The 27,028-nt window shown below is 42.1% G+C and overlaps 1 protein-coding gene across 1 annotated transcript in view; it reads right to left on the bottom strand.

Annotated features, from left to right (window-relative positions):
• The window catches only part of ARHGAP15 (Rho GTPase activating protein 15), a 730,617-nt gene that overhangs the window by 134,059 nt on the left and 569,530 nt on the right, over window positions 1-27,028 (bottom strand). The window contains exon 13 of the mRNA XM_066575178.1: window positions 80-214. Within this exon, the coding sequence (XP_066431275.1) occupies window positions 80-214 (135 nt within the window). The remainder of the gene's footprint in view (window positions 1-79; window positions 215-27,028) is intronic.

Raw genomic sequence — 27,028 nt, 5'->3', positions numbered from 1 at the left:
TTAGCGGCCGAGCTGTTTGTTTTTCTGTACTTCCATTTTGTGCACTTACAAAAAAAAAAAAAAAAAAAACTGCACTTACTTATTGCTTCCACAAACTGCTCAAAGAAGCAATGTGGGAACAGAGGATCCGGCAGCTCTCGGAAAAACATCTTGAGTGCTCCAGTGACAACGTGTATGTCCTCCCACTGGCTGTCGTCCAAATTCAGCTTCTCTTCTGGGAAAACACGAGGAGAAATGGAACAACTGGTTTTAATGAAACAATTACAAGACACTAATTATTATGTTAATGTTTCCCTACTATCATCAGCAACCGTTAACAGCCTTCTGCACCTAGAGGTTTGGTGCCGTGCTTGTTTTTTTTTTTTTTTTTCCCTCCGACTCCAGGAAAGGAGCGTATTCAATGAAATACCATCTGTAGGAATGCAGCGAGCGAAAAAAAAAAAATTACAGGAGATACAAAGAGACGTGGCATTGACATAACATGTCAGATACATTTATTCCCATAATGCATCAGCATAGAAATTAGAATTACAGCTCAACATGATTCAAAGCTATTTGGTTTTATTCCGGCAGGCCGAGGGGGCTGAGTTACCAACGTTGCGCAACTCAAGGGACCGACCTAAGGCCTAACAGAGCCAACATGAGACATATGCTAAGTGTGGCAATAGAAAATAAGCTATTACGTTACATATGCCGGCCGTGCAATGTGCTGGGGAATTATAGGTAAAGCATTGTCACATTTGTTTGTGGCTGACAGCAACATCAACTAGGAATATGCCGGAGCGGGGGAGCGGGAGGGGGAGGCAAATCCTCTTTTTAATGATTTCAATAATGTTCTGTTTTCAACTCAGCAAGGTAGACGGCGGGAGCAACAATGCTAGGCGGACCCCTGTTGGTCTACCTAGGCCGCGTAAATCTGTCAGGAACGATAACGTGCCAGACACAAAAAAACTACCCTTCTTCCAGCAGTCGCCGGTTGCACACAGGAGGACGGGTTTTGTTTGAAGCTAACCTGAACGGAGAATCTTGGCGAATTTGAAAGAGAGAACTGAAATACAATATTTAATTAGGAAGAATGAAATAATTATCCTCCATTGCTCGGTGTTATCGGGTTGTATTTGCGAACACATCAAACACGCGGTAATTACACGGCGCACGCACCTCACTACTCGCTGACAACTTTTTGTGTGAGTGTTACATGGGGAAATTAATACTTTTATTTAATTAGACTGGGCGGAGGGCAGGGAGAAAAAAAACACATTTCTGCCATTGTTTTTTTTTTTACCCGCGGCATTAGTAATGCAGCATCAATGACACGATCCACGGGTCGGGACGATTACGATAATACCGAAATTCTATCATTTTTTTCCACTTTTGTACAAAAAAATCCTTTTTTTTTGGATAATATATATTTTTTTGCATTGCTGCATGCAAAGTCCCGTAACTTTTGTATTTTGCCATCGATCGGGCTCTGTGAAGGCTTGTTCTTTGAATGACAAGCTGTAGTTTTTATTGGTATCATTTTGGGATACATACGGCTTTTTGGATCACTTTTATTGCCCTTTTTGTGAGATTAAATGAATAAAAAAAAAGCTTAAGGTCCATTTAAAAAAAAAAGGTTTTATAGTGCTAGCTTTGTGTGATAAAAAATGTGTTCGACTGATTGTGCGGGTTTATATAGAAACGACAATACCAAACTTGTGTTTTACATTTTTAAAAATTTTTATTAAATAAAAGAGGGTGAAAGTGTGCAAAAAAATTTTTCCTTTTCCCTACTATTTCTTACATTTTTTTATGTCCCTGTAATGCTATGATAATACATTGCAGTACTTCTGTAGTGCAGTGTATTATTGCTGATACTAGTGCTCATAGGCTATGGCAGGCGCAGATATTATTGTCTGTCGTTCAGTTGTGATGGCGACTATCAGCCCTCCGTGATTACATAGTAGAGGTCCGATGATGTCACAGAGGGGACGTCCTCCTCTGTGATCCCTTTACATGCCGTGATCAACACTTGCCGGCTTTCATTCATATCCATCTCCTGCTGCAGATGGCATGGGCTCAGTTTGTAAACCTGCGCCATCCATAGGGCATAAATTAACATCCATTTGCGAGAACCCATTCCCAGCCAGGACATAAACGTACGTCCCGGAGGAAGAACGGGTTAACTAGAGGTGGCAACTAAAGGAGCTAGTAGAAGTGGGAAAGGAACAGGAAGTTAGTGTGAGAGCAAAAGGGGTAAGAAGGGGGCTGGCGGTGAGGAGTCCTTCCTACAGGAAACACTGTTGTAAAATAGCAATTGCTCCTATGGACTGTGGCCCCCGGCAGTGAGACTGTAATTGGAAACTGTACATGAGAAGGGACTGTGGAGAGTTACAGCCAGTGAGAACGGCTCCTCTAACAAGTCATCCGGTACCAGAGACTGAGTTGCTCACCTTTGACTCCAGGTGATCATAAAGCCAGTTATTCTCCTGCTATGGATTTGCCTCCTGGCTTTGTCACCTATCCTTGGACCCCCTGGTGCTCACAGGGCAACCAGCCTACTTTATTGCATGGCCTTCTATAGAACGGTCTGCCTGGACATGAGCTGCCTGTGGCTCCCTGCTGGAAAAACAGCCTCTCACCTGTGTGAGCAGACCAGAAGGTGAGCCTTTGGGTCTGTCCTATTTCTCAGAGGTTGACCCTGCAGGCCCGCTTCCCCTGGCCCGTTACAGTAGTATACACTGCATAAACCAGGAATGGACACAGAATAAGAAGAGCCTGCCAAGTGGAATGGCTATTTCATAGCAATTCGAAAAGGGATGGATGGAGTCCCCTTTTAAAGGGTAGGCAAAAGTCCTTTTAGAAATTGGAAACGTTTGCATGCAGACTAGCTTTAAAGTTGAGTAAATGATTATACTGGGGGGGGGGGGGGGGGCAACTGCTACCTCTGCATTCCCTATAGCTACGAGGTTGTACCCCCAAGTAGGGGGGCACATAAAGTAGATGTTGCCTGATTGGATTAAGGGGGATTTCTGCGAGTTTAAAACAAGGGCAGGCGGAAGATGACGGTAGAGAATTAAATGAGGGGAAACAAATCTGTGCTCACTTTTCTAGTGTCCTTCCCTGTCCAGTGCATGAAGTCAGTGATTGGCTGAGGGGTCATGTACACAATGAACTGCCCATGACTGTTGCAGTCCCTTCTGGGATTCTACTAGCTGGTAAAGCTGCTCTGAATGTAGGAAATGTCCATAAGGAACAATAAGAGGAATTGATAAATGGTGCTGCACCAGAATCCTAGCATAAAAAAAGGAACAAACTTGGAAGCAAGTCTGTGTTGCACAATCTTTTGCAACATTTTTCAATTTTATGCCCTTCTCACCACTTTTCACTGAACCCCCTAAGTAGGTGGGGATTAGTGGAAGGGGCAGGGCCTCTGCGATCCAACAGATTTACAGGAATTAGCATAAATTATAGAGCAAATCTACGCCAGATCCTTTTTTTCTGATTCTTGGACATCCAAAGATACATCAAAATTATTATAAGCTATTCCATTTCTTAATAAATTTGATGCATCCAACTCCAGTGCACTTCAATTTAAGGGATTTTTTAGGATTTGGAAACTAATAACCTGTTCTCAAATTGTTGTGTAACCACTGCTCAAGAACAGGTATTTGAAGAGGCCACACTGCTCAGGCAGGGATGGCGGCCCTGGGCAGCAGACCCCACTGGTCCGATATTGATGACCTACACCAAGGATGGACCACGAATATTGTAGCACCAGAAGACCTCTTTAATCTTAAAGTGACCCTCCAGTTCCCAGACAAAATTCTGTCCCAGGACAGGAAGGGAATGGAGTTATATTACCTGTAGTTATTTCTCTCTGCTGCCCCTCCAAAACTCCAGTTCTGGACCCCATTTTTGGCTGGCTAAAATCGCTACAGCAATATTCTAATTACCTAGTACACATTGTGCAATGCTCTCTGATTGTCCAGTTCTGATCACGTGAGCAGCTCTGGCCAATCAGAGAGCACGTATAGTGATGCACTGTGGGGATTAGGTAGTCCAAAAATTGTGTTGGCCATCTTAGATGGTCCGAAACCAGGCGCAAACCCGAAGATTGAAGGGAAGAAGAACTGCAGGTAATGTACCCTGCGCCCCATCCAATCCTGGAACAGAAATTAGTCCTGAAACCAGAGAGTCACTTTAATAAGTGTCCCCCATTATATGCAGTCTATCCTTATAGAAGAATCATGGAAAGTGAACACTCACATTTGTACTCATGAGCCAAGAGAGTCAATATAAGGACATTTGATAGTCTTGTTCACTTAATTTACTTAAACATTTTTGAAGAATCTCTTTAAGAGAAGGTTTCGTCCTCCCCAAACTGTGTCCCCATAGACATCTACTGTGAGTCCTCATATGAGAAATGCAGAATATGAACACAAAGTTCTTGTCGCACTGCACAGCTCCATCTTTCTTATATAGAGCCTAATCATCCATCCAGTGGTCACGGATAGGCAGTGATAGAAAAGTAACAACCAAAGAACAAAACTTGCAGAGACAAAAGCTTAATACCTAAGGCTGACCGGGCAAAATCCAATCCAATTTTCTTTTGTTGAGATTGAAATCAGAAAATATCCCATGAAACTGCCTTAAAGCGACTTCTGCTCATTGATCATCAACAGCATTGTGTGTCAGATTCCGCAACTGACGTCAATAATGACTGACATAAACGTTGGTGAGGGGGGAGCCCAACTTCCCACAGTAGCATCTCCGTAGTCTTCATGTGCATGTCAGCACCAGCGGTGGTCATCAAGTGACCTCCCTTTAACTGCAATCAAGTTGATTGTTTAAACATGATCAATTACCAGCTCCCATCTCCTCCCGCCGCTCGTTTTAACTCTTATTTGGAACAGAACATAAGACAGAAGCATCCGCGATCTTAACAGTCATCAAGGAACAATGACACGAAAAGACAAAGAACCCGGTGGCTTTTACTGTCACTTTAAAGAACAAGGGCTTTGCATCGTTAAAACGTGTCAGATATTTGGAAATGTCCCTCTCGCCGTGGTGCCACACCCCCTGCGTGCCCTTATAATAAAATTGGTTTTACTCCTGATTAAATCATTTTCTCCTCTCCCACTACCATACTTTTCATAATGGACCTGTGTACTCTACAGCTGGCGTTCTTCCCATGACACCAATTCTTACTTTATCTTTTAAGCACTTTGCAGCTAGGATCTCATGCAGAGGGCTTATGTTTTGTTAAGAGCTTCGTTCTTACAGAAATAGCTGAACACATGTTCTAAAAAATGTTGTACAATTTATTGCTTGAAACACATTTAGGAAATGTAAAAGTAGCTATGTTGTAACGGGGGAAGTTGAGGGGAGCGCGGAACAATGTGTGACATGATCAGCGCGCTTATTGGGTCGAGGAGAGACACAGTATATCACAGATCTGATGGCTAAAATCAGATATACATGACTAAATCTATAAATACAGCCAAATCCCAGCAGTCGGGGATTTAGTCAACAGAGAAACCACTTGAGGCTATCGGGTAGTGTTGAGCAGAGCAAACCAGTAGAACCCTGCTGAGGGTCAAACTTTGTTAAAAGTTCGGTTTGGCATGAACCCAAACCAGGCTTTTAGGAAAGGTCAACCTAAAATGGGGTTCTACTGGTTCAGTTAGTCCATAAGTCCTGAACACTGGTGTCTGTAGAGTGTTATACAGGGCTTTTATGGCTCTTAGGACTGGTTGCACTAAAGTTTTGATCCAGGATCAACAAGAGTTGATCCAAGGTCAAGTAGAAAAATGTGACACCAACGCAGTTTAGTCTGTGATCTTTGTTCAAATCTTGGTTCAAGCTGATCCCCCGATTTTGGTGGATCAAACCAGTTAAATTTAGTTTGGCAGCTGAAATTCAATATCAACTAGGTTGATAGCTTGCTAGGCTTTTTACAGGGTGGTGAAATTACACCCACGTTTACTACTCGTAGCAGCCATATTTTTACTATTGCAATGAATGCTTGGAAGATCACCCGACCATAGTCACCAATAACTCTGTGCGATAGATTTCTTCTTGGTTCAGCCTTTCATCGCAGATCAAGTGACCTTTTTTTTGGAACTCTTAGATCAAAAAGTGTTGGTGCGACTTGTTGTCCTTACAACAAGTTCAACAGTTGATCGCAGTTTAGTTAACCAGGATCAACAGCATGGTTTGTGCTACCGGCCCTCTGACAATGTTTTCCAACGGAATTCCCATTGCGGAGTTGTACCTGCCTGTGACTATTTATAAAAAACCGCAGTCTGACTGGGGCATGCAGACACCTTGACAGAATGAATCGTGTGTGGCACATAGGTTCCCCATTGCTATGCCCACGTATGCAGCTCCAGATGGAGGTGGCACAGGATTGGATTTCTCATTGCTTATGTACAGCATTGTGGACTATCGCCCCGCCCCTTTTAAAGAGGGTCGCTGCCTAGCCGTGCCAACCCTCTGCAGTGTGTGCCTGCTTTTCCTCTGGCAGACGCACTTATAAATAGACATGAGGGTGGCGTGGCATGAGGGCAGCTGAAGGCTGCGCAGGGACAATTTGGTGTGCGCTGTGGACACTGGGTCGTGCAGGGGGGGGGGGGGGGTTGGGCAGTATGTAACCCAGGAGAAGTGGCAGCGGAGTGTCATGCAGGCAGTGATTGTGCTTTGTTGGAGGTAGTGTGATGCTTAGCTATGGTATGCATTGCTAATGAGGGCTTTTCAGAAGTAAAAATTGTTGGGAGGGGGGGGCACTCTTGCCGCTATTGTGGCTTAATAGTGGGACCTGGGAACTTGAGATGCAGCCCAACATGTAGCCCCTCGCCTGCCCTATCCGTTTCTGTGTCGTTACCATCACTTTCTTGAATTGCCCAGATTTTCACAAACGAAAACCTTAGCGAGCATCGGCGATATACAAAAATGCTCGGGTCGCCCATTGACTTCAATGGGGTTCGTTATTTGAAACAAACCCTCGAGCATCGCGAAAAGTTCGTCCCGAGTAACGAGCACCCGAGCATTTTGGTGCTCGCTCATCTCTAGTCAGAACTCTTCCCGACATCCTCCCCTGACCCCTTTCAGTTACAAGTTATTTCCACCAACAGGCTCCCTTTTCATTGGATGTTTCCTTTCTATCATGCCATTCTCAGTATACTCTCCACACCATCAAACGAGAAAACCCCACACGGTTGGCAGTGAAATCCTGGCCTCGGCTAGCCTAGCACTGATGACCAGGCCTCGTTGAAAATTGCTCATCTTGCTGGATCCTCCCATCTAAGGTGGATTCACACTGAAAACTTGTCACCTGATTTTATGCTGCACTCTGGGGGTCACAACTCTAATTTCCTTACAGGGTAGCGCCAATCAAAAGAGGGACAGGGGTTCTAATGAAGAGGCCGCTCAGTGTATATGTAACGTAAGGCATATGTTGAGACTGACAGGCGGTATCAAACTGAACTTTAAATTCCACCTTAAACTCTTTTTGATAAGGCTGTTTTTGATGTTGAATGAATGATGCAAACTGTAAATAATATGTATTTTTGACCATAAGCTGAACCAGAAAATGCTTCTAATGGTTTGTTAGGTGATGAAATGAGGATATTTTTACTTTTATTTAACATAATTTTACTTTTCTGCCTCAAGCTAAATTCCGGGAGTCATGTTCCAGCCCCAGGGTTCAGTTTTGAATAAATTATATGTCTCGTTTTAATTACTTTTCCATTGGCTATGTGCAAATTCCTTTCGGGGTGGAAGTGTTTTCTTTCCTATTTTCCTTATTGTTAGTAAAATTCTTTATTGTCATCATCATTACCTGCATTGTTGGATGTTGGAACAAGCCTAAATAGCGTGTTTTTTATTTTTGGTGGACATTGTTGGAGACTGACCAACATAGAAGGCTTCAGTCTTCTTCATCAGATGGTAAGGGTAGGTTACTGCAGGAGAACACCCACTGATATCCTCAATAACATTATCTAGTACATAGTGTTGAGAGAACTGGAGTAATAGAACCCTGTTTCAGGCAGAACTTTGCTAAAAGTTTGGTTCAGTGAGAACATGAGCCTTGGTTGGTTTGTCTTGGCTGAAGCCACTAAAAGGAGAAGAAGGATAAGCAAGGAAGAAGAAGAAGAAAAAGAAGGGAAAAGGATCTTTCATCTTCTTTGTCCTTTTTCTTCTTCTTCTTCATTAACTTTGCCTTAAAAACAGGTCAGAAGTATTTAGATACCCTCCTGGATGACGCTTTATGGCTCTTAGACAGTATTGTACACTAATTTTAGGGGTATTGGCGAGGCTCTGATTTTGAACAATTTGCCAAAATTTGGCTAACTGGCAAAACCCAACTTTTCAAACATTCGCTCATCACCATTAATAAATACAAAATTATTCCTAGAATCTCCACAATGCACCAATGAGGACAGAGTAAAGGATTCCCGAGGCAAAGTGGACTGTTTAAAGTGGAAACTTAAAGTTCATGGGCCCTTATGCAAAGTCTGTAAAATGGCCTCCAATTACCATGCGCCATTTATAATGCATGTATCTTTTTATATGACCCTTCCCCCTATTGTTCCTTCTGGAACTGATTACCAAGCTAATTTTTTTTCATGTTCTAGACAGTTTACTCAAAATTTACGAAAACCAAAACAAATGATAATCAGTAATATATGTCTACAGCTCAGAAAAATGCTAGGAACACGCTGAAACCTGTAAAATGACAATAATGGTAATCACAATGTGCTACACAAGTTCCTCCAGCGTAAAAAAAAAAATCATGGACGCAAACATTTTTTTTAAGCACACTGGAAAAAGTGCTCTAGAATGTATGTACAAGTGACAAATAGTGATGAGCTAACTTTTGAAAAGTTGTGTTCAGACAGTTTGCTGAACTTTTGCAAAAACCTTGGTTCAGTCCGAAATCAGTTTGAACAAAAACTGGAAGTTCACCAAAACCCCTAAAACCGGTTTATAACACTATCTGAGAGCCATAAAGCCCTGTATAATGCTCTGAGCATGTTATATACCAGTGTTCAGGCCTAGTGCTGAGAGAACCAAACCAGCAGAACCCTATTTGGGATCTAACTTTGCTAAAAGCTTAGTTTGGGTTTGCACCGAACCAAGATTCTAGTAAAGTTCGACCTGAAACAGCGAGCTACTGGTTCAGTTTACTGAATACTAGTGACAAAGCTGTTTGTGGTTCAGGTCACTGGGGACCATCGAATTGGGACAATCAGGACTAAACTGTTTAGGGAAGAAGGGGTAGCATGATCCTCAGGCCATTTCCCCTGTGTTAAAATTGAAATGCTTATGTAGGGGGCAGCTGTGAAGGTTCAAGTCTCCTATTGGCAACTATGTCTTGGTCCTACTGTTCCGAGAGTCCGAATCAGCCATGTGGCCTACACCTTGAGTTTGTACACCAGTCTAACTTTTGAATCTGCCCTTTTAGAAATCATGTTTTTTGTAGTTTTTTTCACAAGGGTATCCCATCCGTCTATGTAGGGAATACCTAGATCAGACTTCATCCCATTACTTGTAGCTAATACTTCACTAAAGCTTCAAACTATGTTACAATCCAGTGTGATCCGGCATTTGGTTGTGGCTGACAGCTCCCCAGTTTAGAGGGATTGTCTGAGTGAATAGGGGTCTCATTTGTGGTTTATTAACTCTTCAAACATATTTCTATAATGATTAACACATGGTAACTATCGAGACTGTTGTAGGTATTGGCATGAATTACGGATAACTTCCAAAAATATGTAAAATGCTTGAACAGAAGGTTAAAACACAAAACAAACGATAACTTAAACTATCACAACATATTAAGAAGTTGGCACATTGCAGTTGTAGGGAGGAAGCCATATTGTCTTCTCCCATGTACCATGGAAGCTTCTCATTAGACTTTGTGCAACCATCATTACTCAAAAAGACCAAAGGGATATATTTATCATCCTGCTGGATATACAAAAATGTACAAGTCATTTTATAGGGAAAACGTTAATTATTGTGTTGGATCAAATAGGACATGGACAGATTCCTCCTGATGTCGCAGTGTGATATTGTAGGCAATAGGCGGATAATCGAGATAAACATAGGGAAGAGAAAGCAAGAATATATCTCGTTCCACCACTTCCTGTATGTTTTTATCTTGGAAATGTCCTGTATAAGTGGAAAACAGTTTGTAAGATTTGGGGATTTAGTAAAAAATAATTTTAATTTGTAAATGGGTGAGAACCGCTATTAAGAATGTCAGAGCTGGAATATGCAAATGAGAAATGATATAATGCTATGTAGTGTCATCTATTGGAAGGCAAATTTCCCCGTAAGGCCCCTTGTCCACTGCCATGCCGGTATATTACTAGCGATATTCCGCCATGGGGGAGCACTGCCAGGTCTGCACGGTGAGCCTATCTTAACAGATGAGAACTGCGGCAAAAGCAGCATGCCGCGATTTAAATCCCAGAAGCGGAAAATTGCTGTGACTCTCCGCTCGTCAGCGCTGCACTTTTCATAGTTAGCCTATGGAAAGCTTTACAGCCTAAGGCCTTAGTCACACGGGCGTTTTTTCGCGCGATTTGCGCATCGCATGATGGATGCGCATGCGCAAATCGCGTGACCAGCGCCGAAAAATCGGCCGAAAAAACGCCCAAAAATCTGCTCCTAGCCGCGTTTCATTAGAAACGGGCCGGAGCTGTCCAGCGCATTGCATTCAATGGAGCCGGCAATACAGCCGGCTCCATTGAAAGCAATGGGCTGCCGGCGTGCGCGGGGTGAATTGTCGGGAAGGGGTTAAATATATAAGCCCTTCCCTGCAATTCATCCTAAAATGTGTTAAAATAAAAAAAAATTGTATACTCACCTTTCCGCTGCAGCCGGAGTTCTGCCGCTGTCAGTTCTCCTGAACTGCTTCTCGGCACTATTCAGCCGGCGGGGCTTTAAAATCCCCGCCTGCTGAATGAGTTGCCTCTGATTGGTCACAGCCTGACCAATCAGAGGCAGGTTTCACTCACACACCCATTCATGAATTCATGAATGGGTGAGTGACTGCTGCCTCTCATTGGCTCAGCGGGACCAATCAGGGGCAGCTCCCGCTGAGCCAATGAGAGGCAGCAGTCACTCACCCATTCATGAATTCATGAATGGGTGTGTGAGTGAAACCTGCCTCTGATTGGTCAGGCTGTGACCAATCAGAGGCAGATCATTCAGCAGGCGGGGATTTTAAAGCCCCGCCGGCTGAATAGTGCCGAGAAGCAGTTCAGGAGAACTGACAGCGGCCGCGGCTGGACTCCGGCTGCAGCGGAAAGGTGAGTATACAATTTTTTTTTATTTTAACACATTTTAGGATGAATTGCAGGGAAGGGCTTATATATTTAAGCCCTTCCCGACAATTCATCCCGGGCTCGCCGGCAGCCCATTGCTTTCAATGGAGACGGTTGTATTGCCGGCTCCATTGAATTCAATGGGCAAACATCGTTCTTCTCTGCCACAGCTGTTACAGCTGTGGCAGAGAAGAATGATTTGTCTTCTATATGTTCTCCATGGGGTCGGCGCTGCTGCCGCCGGCCCCATTGAGCGCATATAGAGAAGAGAACAGGAATCGCAGATCGCACATAGGTGCGATCTGCGATTTCTGTTCTATAATTTATCGGACGAGCGCATAAAAAGCGCTCATGTGTCCGATTCCATTGCAAAGCAATGGTTTTATAAAATCGCCGGACGCATGCGCATGCGCAAATCGCGGCTAAAAACGCCCGTCTGACTAAGGCCTAAAGGTCGTTTTAGCCTTGCCAAGTTTTCAGTCCAGTCTAACGAGTCCTGATCAAAACTCATGTTAATTTGCACTCGTTTAATTTTTTTTACACAGGCTGAGAATCGGTTTATGGGATAAATGATCACGACGGTAATCATTATTCCCCATAGGCTGACTGTACATCTCTATGTTCACATGAGGAGATGTACCGCCGATTAGCAAGCATGTTTGTACTCACAGAAACTGAAGGATCAGTTGACGAAGGAGTATTACTTGCTCATCACTTGATTGTTGGTTCCTTGATGGTTTACATGACCCAAATGGCTGTATTGCAGGGACGTTCGGGCCTGATAATTTGCCTGTGTTAAAGGACCTTTAGTCAATGTCTGACCTTCTAATAGAGCTAATGACTAGGACTAAAAGTCAAATTCAGAGTTTTCGCCAAAAGAAAAATATAACCATGTACGGACAGCTGTTTCAGGCGGGGTGGTTTGCCATTGCCTTCCCCAGTCATCTGTTACACCCCAGCAATGGGTTCTCATTTTACTGATCTCAGAAGGATTAGTCAATCGTGAGCCGGCTTCCTGAACCACAGGGGAATTGAACCCACAACCTTCAGGTCGCTAGCGAGAACTTAGGACTGCATTTCTGCTGCCTTACCACTCTTTGCCACATGAGGCTATGCACATGGTCCTAAAATGGGTTCCCATATGCAGAGTACAGACAACAAAAAACAAAAAGGGAACAACAGTGATGTCCTTTAAAGGGACATTCTGGCTAACAATCACAGAAAATGGCCGTTACTTACTGACTGAGGAGTGCATATAGATGCATCCTCCTCTCACCATGCAGGTAGCTGACTACCATTCTGGCTAAAGCACATTTTTTCATCCCTGTCCCCTTACCTCATTGCCTATAACACTCTGGGGGTCTCCTCTGTGTATTGCAGCCATTTTCATGCAGTACAGCCCCCTGTCTGATGTTTATCAGGCACCATCTTGATCATGAGATTTTTTTTTGTTTCACTTTCACAACAATCCCATGATGCATCAGAACAGCATTAGCTGGTACAGGGGGTGCATTTAAATTATCATTAAAGGGGTTGTCCCGCGAAACAAAGTGGGGGTATACACTTCTGTATGGCCATATTAATGCACTTTGTAATATACATCGTGCATTAATTATGAGCCAAACAGAAGTTATTCACTTACCTGCTCCGTTGCTAGCGTCCCCGTCTCCATGGTGCCGTCTAATTTTCAGCGTCTAATCGCCCGATTAGACGTGCTTGCGCAGTCCGGTCTTCTCCGTGTTGAATGGGGCCGCTCGTGCTGGAGAGCTGCTCCTCGTAGCTCCGCCCCGTTACGTGTGCCGATTCCAGACAATCAGGAGGCTGGAATCGGCAATGGACCGCACAGAAGACCTGCGGTCCACCGAGGGTGAAGATCCCGGCGGCCATCTTTGCAAGGTAAGTAAGAAGTCACCGGAGCGCGGGGATTCGGGTAAGTACTATCCGGGTTTTTTTTTCAACACATGCATCGGGTTTGTCTCGCGCCGAACGGGGGGGCTATTGAAAAAAAACAAAAAACAGTTTCGGCGCGGGACAACCCCTTTAACTGCTATATTCACCTAAATAAGCTACAGAACCTAAGTATAGAGTAAGGAGGATGAGCTGTGATCTCCTCTAGTATACCTGTGTGACAGGAGCTGTATGATCATCAGTGACAGGAGTGTCTGTGTTCCCCTCTAGGTAGTTGTAGTGGTAAGATTCTTGTAATAGCATCACACACACACTGAAAAATTGACTAGTTTCAGACAACATAAACCCAAGTAGATCTGAGCTGGTCAGAAATAAGATTACATGACTACTTGAGAAGAAGGAAACCAGGAGTTTCAGATAGGAAAAAATAGCCAAAGTAACACTACTTATATATACTGGGGGTAGCTACATAACGAATGCAAATACAGAATCGCCGGAGTGGCCTACTTTTCCACAGGACGGAGTTCTCACCATGCAGCCCAAAAACGTATAGTGACAAACAGAGCTCCACTACATCCATACAAAGAACTCAAATGCCTTTGATGCAATCATGTTTCAAAACTTTCTAAGCAGCCTGCAACTAAGTAATCAGCCATAGCTGGAGAATCTGCTTCCTCGTGTCCTCGAGTTGAAGTTTTTTGTAAAAGGCTGATAAATATTTCTTTAGTTAACATAATTAACTCACCAAAAAAATCCTGAGAAAGTGCGATGCAAGAAACAGATAGAAAATCAAAGATTGCAGCAAGCACTGCTGGGGGATTAACATTTCTAACACACCAATAAAAATATTAATTAAAAGTATCTCTCTTAAATATAAAATACAGTTATGGAATTAGTACTTAGCTAATGAATTAGTTTGTCTGCTTTCTCGGAATGTACATAAACTTCAGATGAGCGGGGAGGGAAAATAATAACTTATGATTTAATGTGGAAGCGAGCGCTAAATAGAAAACACATATTAAAATTCCATTTATTCACACATGTTCCAGTAATAAATATAAAATATACCGAACGATACGGCTTAGATCATTTTATCTATAGCTGAAATGTGGATTCTGCACTGCTGCAAATCCTGTAAAGAGGGGACGGCGTTCTAGAAGGTAGTTTATGCTGCTGTTTTATGTTACTTTGGTCTTTTTTATAAAACAAATAATCACATGATTGCTGGGACTCCACGACCCAAACTGCTTTCTCATTCTCCTCATTTTTTCGACCACCATTAAAGGGGTTGTCCCGCGGCAGCAAGTGGGTCTATACACTTCTGTATGGCCATATTAATGCACTTTGTAATGTACATCGTGCATTAATTATGAGCCATACAGAAGTTATAAGAAGTTTTTCACTTACCTGCTCCGTTGCTAGCGTCCTCGTTCCCATGCAGCCGACTAATTTTCGCCGTCTAATGGCCAAATTAGCCGCGCTTGCGCAGTCCGGGTCTTCTTCTGTTCTCAATGGGGCTCCGTGTAGCTCCGTGTAGCTCCGCCCCATCACGTGCCGATTCCAGCCAATCAGGAGGCTGGAATCGGCAATGGACCGCACAGAAGCCCTGCGGTCCACGGAGGGAGAAGATGCCGGCGGCCATCTTCAGCCGGTAAGTAAGAAGTCACCGGAGCGCGGGGATTCAGGTAAGCGCTGTGCGGATTTTTCTTTAGGTCCCTGCATCGGGTTGTCTCGCGCCGAACGGGGGGGGGGGGGGGTTGAAAAAAAAAAACACCTGTTTCGGTGCGGGACAACCCCTTTAAGGGCTCATGCCCTCGGTCCGGTCAGATTCCGACTGGAATCAGACCCGGCGCCCCGCAGAGACCCCATAATCACCTCTCCGGATCCGCCGCAAGCCTATTTGCCGGCGCGCATGCGCATTGCAGGGCATGACACGCCAGCACTGGGACGTGACGCAGATTCTCGCGGTACTTCCACAGTGCCCACTGCGTGGAATATCGTGGGACAGACTGCAATGGAAGCCGTTGGGGGTGATTTTTCACACAGAATAGAACATGCTGTGATTCCCCCACCCGAGCGGAAGATCGCAGTTGATTTCCGCTTGTGGGCAGGGGAGAATCTTTTAACCTAGCATGTCTTTGGACGGCCATTGCTGCGTAATTTGCGGCGGGGCGTCTGGCCGTGAATTCCGCAGTGATAATCCATCCGTGTGCATTAGATAGATAGATATAAGATGGATGGATGGATCGATAGATATGTAGCATGCAGACGTTAACGTGTATAAGCTTCAGGATGTTTCTGAATGGTCTATGTAGTCTTGTGATTATGTGTACTGTCAATGTGTTCCATGTGAGTGAATTTGATGTCTATTGCATAGCTGCAGCACTGAATGGGTTACAGTCTCGGTCCCGTCTGGAAATGTATCTATTTGTCTGTCATGTGACCTTGTTATATATAGGTGGATGCAAGGTGCATGAGTGTGTGGTTGTAGAGAGAGTTGGTTTTGAGCTTTTGGAGAGGAGAGCAAAAGACTGTCGTTGGCCTACAGCTTTGGTCTGAGTGTAGAGGTGATGGAGGAGGCTGAACGGATAGACTATTAGTGCCGTGAACCTCCTCCTTTTTCTTGCCCATGTGGAGCGTGTAAAGCATGACAAGCCACAAGTTGTGCGAGTTTCCAGCCGAGCAGTGTGGAGTGCAAGTCTACAATTCTGTCAGGGTAGACTGCTAGAGAGTTGTCAAGGTTCTTCATAAGAAGGTGTCCGGGACCAGAGAACCACAGATCACGTGGCCTGTGTAAGTCACTCTGTTCTCCCATGTTTTCCTCCCTGTCTCATCACGTGTGCTTCTACACTGCCTGTCCTGGTGGTGGATGTAAAAGGGAACTGTATTTGGAATTGTTACAAGTTATTTTCAGTAAACGGCGCCCGTTCCTGGTTTGGCCTTTAAACTTCACCCCATGTGTGTGGACTCTTATTTCTTTCACTGAGAGATCACTGTGGAGGAAGGAACAGTGGCGTCACCCGTGACAAAAGAGTTCTAAGGTAAACCCGTTTCCTGGTTACCCTTCATCCTAATAGCTTGCCCTTAGCCCATTGGACGTGTCCCTGCTTAACCTCCAGGTGGGAGATGGTAGTGCCACCGTGACAAGGCCTACATCATTCCCCGCTGTCTCCTAGGCTGGGGCTCGCTCCTCAGATGCTACAGATAGATAGATACAGGGGCGTACCTAAAGGCTCAGGGGTGCGGGTGCCAAAGTTTAGCTCGTGCCCCCACCACCACCTGTACCCATACCTAAACTGTGTTGCATACAGCTGCAAAACAAATTTACATGCATGATCTAGCCCGTTGGCAAAACATGGCTAATTTCCTGGACTATATGAAAAATTTTCTGTAGCCCCTTAGGCCCAATGCCCACGGCTGTATTTGCACTGCGGGATCCAGAGCGAGCATTCACCTCCGGATCCCGCAGCAAATACTCCCTATATGGCATGCAAGGAACACAATTTTCCCTGCCCACGAGCAATCAACAGCGATTTTCCACTCGCGAAGAAAGATCTCAGCATGTCCTTTTCTAGTCAATAGAAGCCGTCCGTCCCCCAGTGGATCAGTGTCATCGCCAGCGCGACTCACTGCACCGTGATTGTGCAGCAGCCGGCACATCCGCAGAGCAGAGAGCAAAGAACTGACAGGTACGCGGGGGTGAATACCAGGGCACAGGGTTTGATTCCGCTGCCTGTTCTCACAGTCGGATTCTACCCCGGCCGGGGGCATGAAGGCTGCATTCATGTTTTTTGTTGGACTTTTGAACCACAATTAGAAAACACATCAAGAAACTGTTTACAGTTTTCAGTAACCACATTTGTTTTTAAGAAACTGCATAATCATATACCGGAGATATAAGGTTATACCCGCATGGTCCATATAACTATATACACTATATACATCTCCCTGGGTGTGGTGATACGGACTATGCTAGTGTAACCTGGGTATCTTCTGTGATTATGTATGTACAGCTGGAATAAGTTATGCAGTATAACTTATACCGCCAGCCGGACCAATCATGCAGCTGGCAATGCTCAGACAGACTGCAGTGGTGGCGAATCACAATGCAGTCTCAGTGGTAGGAAGACCGCGTGTCGGGGGAGTCTGAAGCCTTGAATTGACTGCAGGCTGCCGCCCAGGTAACGGTGCCTTCTCATCCCTGAGCGCCACCCAGAGCTGCCCGTGGCGGTGAAGCAATATATGGCGGGGCAGCAGCCCCCAGCTAAGGATATATATCCCAACATTCATGACGCACCTAATAAATGATTTCCTGGGTAAAACAGAACTGTTGTGACAAGTGAGGAGAGATAAGACATAACAGTTCACATGTTTACATGCTCTGAACTTGAAAGACAAGATTATAGGAGGAGCAGACTCCGAGGGGATTTTATGCTTTGAATGTCACAATGAAGATACAGGAGCCGCGTGTGACACATGCATACAATATTAAAGACACAAATTGTTCTCTGTATACACCACACGCTGCAAGAGATAAGAGGGGGCCGTCAGCCGGCGCAGGCAGCATCTAACCGTAATCCTGGAAGAGAATGGCTCCTGGAAAATGTTGGTTGAGAAGGCATTAATCTATCTCTGGTCTGTATTTTACACTGCTGCTTACATAAGAGGCAAGCCCATTGATAATTGATATTAAGGGCAATATTACTGTAAACAGCCCTAAATGAAGAGTATATACAATGCTTTTGGAAAGTCTTAAGTCACAAAGTTTATACCCCTGGATTTGGGGATTTTCTGGGGGCCGTCTGCAGACAGCTATATTCAGGTCTCTCCAGAGATGTTTGATTGGATTCAACTCAGGGCTTTGGCTGGCCCACTCAAGGACATTCACAGAGTTGTCCCCACTCCTGTGGTCTTAGGGTCATTGTCTTGTTAGAAGGCCCCTTGTGCTCTGGATGAGGTTTTCATTATATCTGCACTTTTCTCTACTCAGCTTTCCATCAACCTTGACCGGTCCCCCTGTCCCACTGCATGATGCTCCACCACCATCATGCTTCACTGTAGGAATGGCATTTAGCAGGTGAAGAGCAGTGCCTGGTTTCTTTCTGGTGACTCTGCCATGAAGCCCAGATTGGTGCAGGCTGCAGGGATGGTTGACCTTTTGGAAGTTTCTCTCATCTGCACACAGGATCTTTGGAGCTCAGCCAGAGTGACATTGGGCTGTAGATCACCTTTCTTACCAAGGCCCTTCTTTCCCGATTACTTTGTTTGGTGGATCGTCCAACACTAGGAAAAGTCCTGGTTGTTCAAAAATTCTTCCATGTAAAAACTATGTAGGCCACCGGGCTCTTGGAAACTTTCAGTGATGAACAAATGTTTTTGCAGTCTTCTCCAGATCTGGAACCACACATAATCCTGTCTCTGAACTCTACAGACAGTTCTTTTCTTCACATGGCTTGGTGTTGGCTCTAATATGCATTGTGAACAGTGAGACCCAAATATAAACAGGGGTGTGTTTTTTTCAATTATCTACAGTAAACTGAAATCACCACAAGCAGACTCCAATCAAGCTGTATAATAACTATAATACTGTCCTCTATGCAGAGGAATATAACTACTATAATACTGCCAACCCCTTTTGCCAGGACCTATACTGCTACCTATTATGAACAGAATAATGATCATTACTATATTACTAGCCCATATAAAAAAGGACTGTCTCTATGTACAAGAATATAATTAATACAATACTGCCACCTACTACAAGAATATAACTACTATAATACTGCCCCCTATGTGCAAGAATATAACTACTATAATACTGCCCCCTATGTACAAGAATATAACTACTATAATACTGCCCCCTATGTACAAGAATATAACTACCATAATACTGCCCCCTATGTACAATAATATAACTACTACAATACTGCCTCCTTTGTACAAGAATATAACTACTATAATACTGCCCCCTATGTACAAGAATATAACTACTATAATACTGCCTCCTATGTACAATAATATAACTACTACAATACTGCCTCCTTTGTACAAGAATATAACTACTATAATACTGCCCCCTATGTACAAGAATATAACTACCATAATACTGCCCCCTATGTACAAGAATATAACTACTATAATACTGCGCCTATGTACCAGAATATAACTACTATAATACTGCCCCCTATGTACAAGAATATAACTACTATAATACTGCTCCTATGTACAGAATATAAATACTATAATATTGCCCCTACGTACAATAATATAACTACTATAATACTGCCCTATGTACAAGAATATAACTACTATAATACCGCCCCCTAGGTACAGGAATATAACTACTATAATACTGCTCCTATGTACAAGAATATAACTACTATAATACTGCTCCTATGTACAATAATATAACTACTATAATACTGCCCCCTATGTACAAGAATATAACTACTATAAGGCCTTAGTCAGACGGGCGTTTTTAGCCGCGATTTGCGCATGCGCATGCGTCCGGCGATTTTTTAAAACCATTCCTTTGCAATGGTATCGGACACATGAACGCTTTTTATGCGCTCGTCCGATAAATTATAGAACAAAAAATCGCAGATCGCACCTATCTGCGATCTGCGATTCCTGTTCTCTTCTCTATATGCGCTCAATGGGGCCGGCGGCAGCAGCGCCGACCCCATTGAGAACATATAGAAGACAAATCATTCTTCTCTGCCACAGCTGTAACAGCTGTGGCAGAGAAGAACGATGTTTGCCCATTGAATTAAGTGGAGCGGCAATACAGCCGCTCCATTGAAAGCAATGGGCTGCCGGCGTGCGCGGGATGAATTGTCGGGAAGGGGTTAAATATATAAACCCTTCCCTGCAATTCATCCTAAAATGTGTTAAAATAAAAAAAAATTGTATACTCACCTTTCCGCTGCAGCCGGAGTCCAGCCGCGGCCGCTGTCAGTTCTCCTGAACTGCTTCTTGGCACTATTCAGCCGGCGGGGCTTTAAAATCCCCGCCTGCTGAATGATCTGCCTCTGATTGGTCACAGCCCTGACCAATCAGAGGCTGAAAACACTCACACACCCATTCATGAATTCATGAATGGGTGAGTAACTGCTGCCTCTCACCGATGAGCCAATCAGGGGCAGGTCTGACTCACATCCATTCATGAATTCATGAATGGGTGTGAGTGAGGCATGCCTCTGATTGGCTCAGCGCTGAGCCAATCAGGGGGCAGGTCTGACTCACACACCCTTCACACCCACTGCAGGACGGCCGCAGGGAGCTCCGGCTGCAGGCAGAAGGTGAGTATACATTTTTTTTTTATTTTAACACACTTAAGGATGGATTGCAGTGAAGGGCTTATATATTTAAGCCCTTACCGACAATTCATCCCGGGCTCGCCCGCAGCGCATTGCTTTCAATGGAGACGGCTGTATTGCCGTCTCCATTGAATGCAATGCGCTGGACAGCTCCGGCCCGTTTCTAATGAAACGCGGCTAGGAGCAGAATTTCGGGCGATTTGCGGGCGACTTGCGCGCACCGGTCACGCGATTTGCGGATGCGCATCCGTCATGCGATCCGCAAATCGCGCGAAAAATCGCCCGTCTGACTAAGGCCTAATACTGCTCCTATGTACCAGAATATAACTACTATAATACTGCTCCTATCTACCAGAATATAACTACTATAATACTGCCCCTATGTACAATAATATAACTACTATAATACTGCTCCTATGTACAGAATATAAATACTATAATACTGCCTCCTATGTACAAGAATATAACTACTACAATACTGTCCCTATGTACAAGAACATGACTACTATAATACTGCTCCTATGTACCAGAATATAACTACTATAATATTTCCCCTACGTACAATAATATAACTACTATAATACTGCCCTATGTACAAGAATATAACTACTATAATACCGCCTCCTATGTACAAGAATATAACTACTATAATACTGCCTCCTATGTACAAGAATATAACTACTACAATACTTTCCCTATGTACAAGAATATGACTACTATAATACTGCTCCCTATATACAAGAATATAACTACTATAAAACAGCCTCCTATGCACCAGAAAATAACTACTATAATACTGCCCCTATGTATAATAATATAACTACTATAATACTGCCCCTATGTACAAGAATATAACTACTATAATACCGCCTGCTATGTACAAGAATATAACTACTATAATACTGCCTCCTATGTACAAGAATATATTTACTATAATACTGCCCACTATGTACAGGAATATAACTACTATAATACTGCCACCTATGTACAAGAATATAACTACTAAAATACTGCCCCCTATGTACAAGAATATAACTACTATAATACGGCCCCCTATGTACAAGAATTTAACTACTATATTACTGCTCCTTATGTACAAGAATATAACTACTATAATACTGCCCCCTATGTTCAAGAATATAACTACTATAATACTGCCCCCTATGTACAGGAATATAGCTACTATAATACTGCCCCCTATGTACAAGAATATAACTCCTATAATACTGCCTCCTATGTACAAGAATATAACTTCTATAATACTGCTCCTATGTACAAGAATATAAGTACCATAATACTGACCGCTATGTACAAGAATATAACTACTATAATACTGCCTCCTATGTACAAGAATATAACTTCTATAATACTGTTCCTATGTACAAGAATATAACTACTATAATACTGCCTCCTATGTACAAGAATATAACTACTATAATACGGCCCCCTATGTAGAAGAATTTAACTACTATATTACTGCTCCCTATGTACAAGAATATAACTACTATAATACTGCCCCCTATGTACCAGAATATAACTACTATAATACTGCCCCCTATGTACAGGAATATAACTACTATAATACTGTCCCTATGTACAGGAATATAACTACTATAATACTGCCCCCTATGTAAAAGAATATAACTACTATAATACTGCTCCCTATGTACAAGAATATAACTACTATAATGCTGCCCCCTATGTACAAGAATATAACTACTATAATCCTGCCTCCTATGTACAAGAATATAACTTCTATAATACTGCTCCTATGTACAAGAATATAAGTACCATAATACTGACCCCTATGTACAAGAATATAACTACTATAATACTACCTCCTATGTACAAGAATATAACTTCTATAATACTGCTCCTATGTACAAGAATATAACTACTATAATACTGCCTCCTATGTACAAGAATATAACTACTATAATACGGCCCCCTATGTACAAGAATTTAACTACTATATTACTGCTCCCTATGTACAAGAATATAACTATTATAATACTGCCCCCTATGTACCAGAATATAACTACTATAATACTGCCCCCTATGTACAGGAATATAACTACTATAATACTGCCCCCTATGTACAAGAATTTAACTACTATATTACTGCTCCCTGTGTACAAGAATATATCTACTATAATACTGCCCCAATGTACAAGAATATTACTACTATAATACTGCCCCCTTTGTACAAGAAAATATCTACTATAATACTGCCTCCTATGTCCAAGAATATAACTACTATAATACTGCTCCTATGTACAAGAATATAACTACTATAATACTGCCCCCTATGTACAAGAATATAACTTCTATAATACTGCTCCCTATGTACAAGAAGATAACTACTATAATACTGCCCCCTATGTCCAAGAATATAACTACTATAATACTTCGCAGTATGTACAAGAATATAACTACTATACTACTGCCCCTATGAACAAGAATATAACTTCTATAATAGTGCCCCCTATGTACAAGAATATACCTACTATAATACTTCCCCCTATATACAAGAATATAACTACTATAATACTGCCCCCTTTGTACAAGAATATAACTACTATAATAGTGCCTCTTATGTACAAGAATAGAACTACTATAATAGTGTCCCCTATGTACAAGAATATAACTACTATAATACTGCCTCCTAGGTACAAGAATAGAACTACTATAATAGTGCCTCTTATGTACAAGAATATAACTACTATAATGCTGCCCCCTATGTACAAGAATATAACCACTATAATACTGCCTCTATGGACAAGAATATAACTACTATAATACTGCCCCCCATGTACAAGAATATAACTACTATAATACTGCCCCCTATGTACAAGAATATAACTACTATAATACTGCCCCCTATGTACAAGAATATAACTACTATAATACTACCCCCTATGTACAAGAATATAACTACTATAATACTTCCCCCTATGTACAAGAATATAACTATTATAATACTGCTCCTATGTACAAGAATATAACTACTATAATTCTGCCCCCTTTGTACAAGAATATAACTACTATAATACTGCCCCCTTTGTACAAGAATATAACTACTATAATACTGCCCCCTATGTACAAGAATATAACTACTATAATACTGTCCCCTATGTACAAGAATATAACTACTATAATACTGCCTCCTATGTACAAGAATATAACTACTATAATAATGCCTCCTATGTACAAGAATATAACTACTATAATACTGCCCCCTATGTACAAGAATATAACTACTATAATACTGCCTTCTATGTACAAGAATATAACTATAATACTGCCTCCTATGTACAAGAATATAACTACTATAATACTGCCATCTATGTACAAGAATATAACTACTATAATACTGCCCCCTATGTACAAGAATATAACTACTATAATACTGCCCCCTATGTACAAGAATATAACTACTATAATACTGCTCCTATGTACATGAATATAACTACTATAATACTGCTCCCTATGTACAACAATATAACTACTATAATAATGCCTCCTATGTACAAGAATATAACTACTATAATACTGCCCCCTATGTACAAGAATATAACTACTATAATCCTGCTCCCTATGTACAAGAATATAACTACTATAATACTGCCTCCTATGTACAAGAATATAACTACTATAATACTGCCCCCTATGTACAAGAATATAACTACTATAATACTGCCCCCTATGTACAAGAATATAACTACAATAATAATGCCTCCTATGTACAAGAATATATCTACTATAATACTGCCCCTATGTACAAGAATATAACTATTATAATACTGCCTCCTATGTACAAGAATATAACTACTATAATACTGCCCCCTATGTACAAGAGTATAACTACTATAATACTGCCCCTATGTACAAGAATATAACTATTATGATACTGCCCCCTATATACAAGAATATAACTACTATAATATTGCCCCCTATGTACAAGAATATAACTACTATAATACTGCCCCCTATGTACGAGAATATAACAACTATAATACTGCCCCCTGTGTACAAGAATATAACTACTATAATACTGCCTCCTATGTACGAGAATATAACAACTATAATACTGCTCCCTATGTACAAGAATATAACTACTATAATACCGCTCCTATGTACAAGAATATAAGTACTATAATACTGCCCCTATGTACAAGAATATAACTACTATAATACTGCCCCCTATGTACAAGAGTATAACTACTATAATACTGCCTCTTATGTACAAGAATATAACTACTATAATACTGCCCCCTATGTACAAGAATATAACTACTATAATACTGCCTCCTATGTACAAGAATATAACTACTATAATACTGCCTCTTATGTACAAGAATATAACTACTATAATACTGCCCCCTATGTACAAGAATATAACTACTATAATACTGCCCCCTATGTACAAGAATATAACTACTATAATACTGCCCCCTATGTACAAGAATATAACTACTATAATACTGCTCCCTATGTACAAGAATGTAACCACTATAATACTGCCTCTATGTACAAGAATATAACTACTATAATACTGCCCCCTATGTACAAGAATATAACTACTATAATACTGCCCCTATGTACAAGAATATAACTACTGTAATACTGCCTCCTATGTACAAGAATATAACTACTATAATACTGCCCCCTATGTACAAGAATATAACTACTATAATACTGCCCCTATGTACAAGAATATAACTACTGTAATACTGCCTCTTCTGTACAAGAATGTAACCACTATAATACTGCCTCTTATGTACAAGAATATAACTATAATACTGCAGGAATGTCATTATTACTATAATTCTACTCCATATTGAAATAAATAGTACTGCCCCTGTAGACAAGAGTATTTTTAATATCATACTATTTTCATGGTTAAAGAAATGTGAGATTTGCCATTCACGGCTTTGGAGAGTCAGGTGACCCTGTGGGAGTAGTTGTGATCTCATTAGTGATAACTATAACGTGTCTGAGAAAGTTTAGCCAAGTATGGTACGCAGAAGAGCGCCATGAACTTATATATTGTTTTAGATTGGAATACACAGAGTCGAGGAACGATAAATGTCGGGCCGACTCTGAGACACCTTAGTTTCAAAGAAAGGCTTTGAGGTTAACACTGTGGTTGGCATTGTTATGGGCACTCTCGGGAGGTCTTCGTGTCATGTTGGTTTACACAGAATTGTATTTTTAATATATCAGAGTTAGAAGAGCATTGAAGACAGTTATGGCACAGCTCATGGTCATACGGTTTCCATCCTAAAGAGTCATGTGGTCCTTCAAGCACTGATATGCAGTCCTTGAGCGTCACCCGCTGTCGGTACTGCCCGGCATGTAGTATAAAAGTTTTTTCAGAAATGGTTTCTTTCGGAAATTGGCTTCATAGCATTCATGTTAAGAAAGTCAAAGTGAATCAACCATCCATCATCTCTTGATGTGGTATTTCCCGCCCCCCATCCCACAGCTGTAGGACATATAAAGGCATTATTTCCAAACTGTAGGGGATGGGTCACAATGAAGCTCCTACACATATGGGATAAGGAAGGTGGTAATGTGCTTAATGCCGGTGATGTCATCTTTCCATAACCTCCTTAGTCACAAGGCACAACTATCACTGATAAGACGTGACCGTAATGAATGCTAATGAATGGATTCACTGTTCTGCGAGTCCAAAATATGATTTAGATCTTCAGACTAGCTTGCTGTTTTTTATTGCTGTGCCTTATTGTTAACAAGGCATCACTTGTTCTTATAGCACCTCAAGGCAGAATAGTTTCTGGGAAGCTAACTAAGATCTATTCTAAAACTGCAAGACGACATTCCAAGATTTTTCAACGCAACTTGTTGGCCAACTTAGACCATTTAGGTCACTTAGTGGGCCTTGTCTGAGATCTTTTTTAAGCTTTTCCTTTGAACTTTTTTAAAAATTATAGATAAGATAAACTTTTAGGATCAAAACAAGAAAGAAATATTTGATCAAAAATTAGCATTTACTAATCGTTTAATTTGGAAGATCTGAAACCATTTGGATGGGACCTGCTATTGTTTTCCTCATTTAGAAATGCATATTTTAGATATTTTGTATAGTATATATATATATATAATGCTGAGTCTGTGAAGAAGCTAATAAAACAATTAACCACATCCTTAAAGGGGTTGTCCCGCGAAACAAAGTGGGGGTAAGCACTTCTGTATGGCCATATTAATGCACTTTGTAATGTACATTGTGCATTAATTATGAGCCATACAGAAGTTATTCACTTACCTGTTCCGTTGCTAGCGTCCCCGTCTCCATGGTGCCGTCTAATCTTCAGCGTCTAATCGCCCGATTAGACGCGCTTGCGCAGTCCGGTCTTCTCCTTTGCTGAATGGGGCCGCTCGTGCCGGAGAGTGACTCCTCGTAGCTCCGCCCCGTCACGTGTGCCGATTCCAGCCAATCAGGAGGCTGGAATCGGC

This window comes from Eleutherodactylus coqui, chromosome 8 (genome assembly GCF_035609145.1).
Source record: "Eleutherodactylus coqui strain aEleCoq1 chromosome 8, aEleCoq1.hap1, whole genome shotgun sequence".
NCBI lineage: Eukaryota > Metazoa > Chordata > Amphibia > Anura > Eleutherodactylidae > Eleutherodactylus > Eleutherodactylus coqui.
The sequence above is the reverse complement of the archived record's forward strand: the minus strand, read 5'-3'. Positions and strand labels throughout refer to the sequence as shown.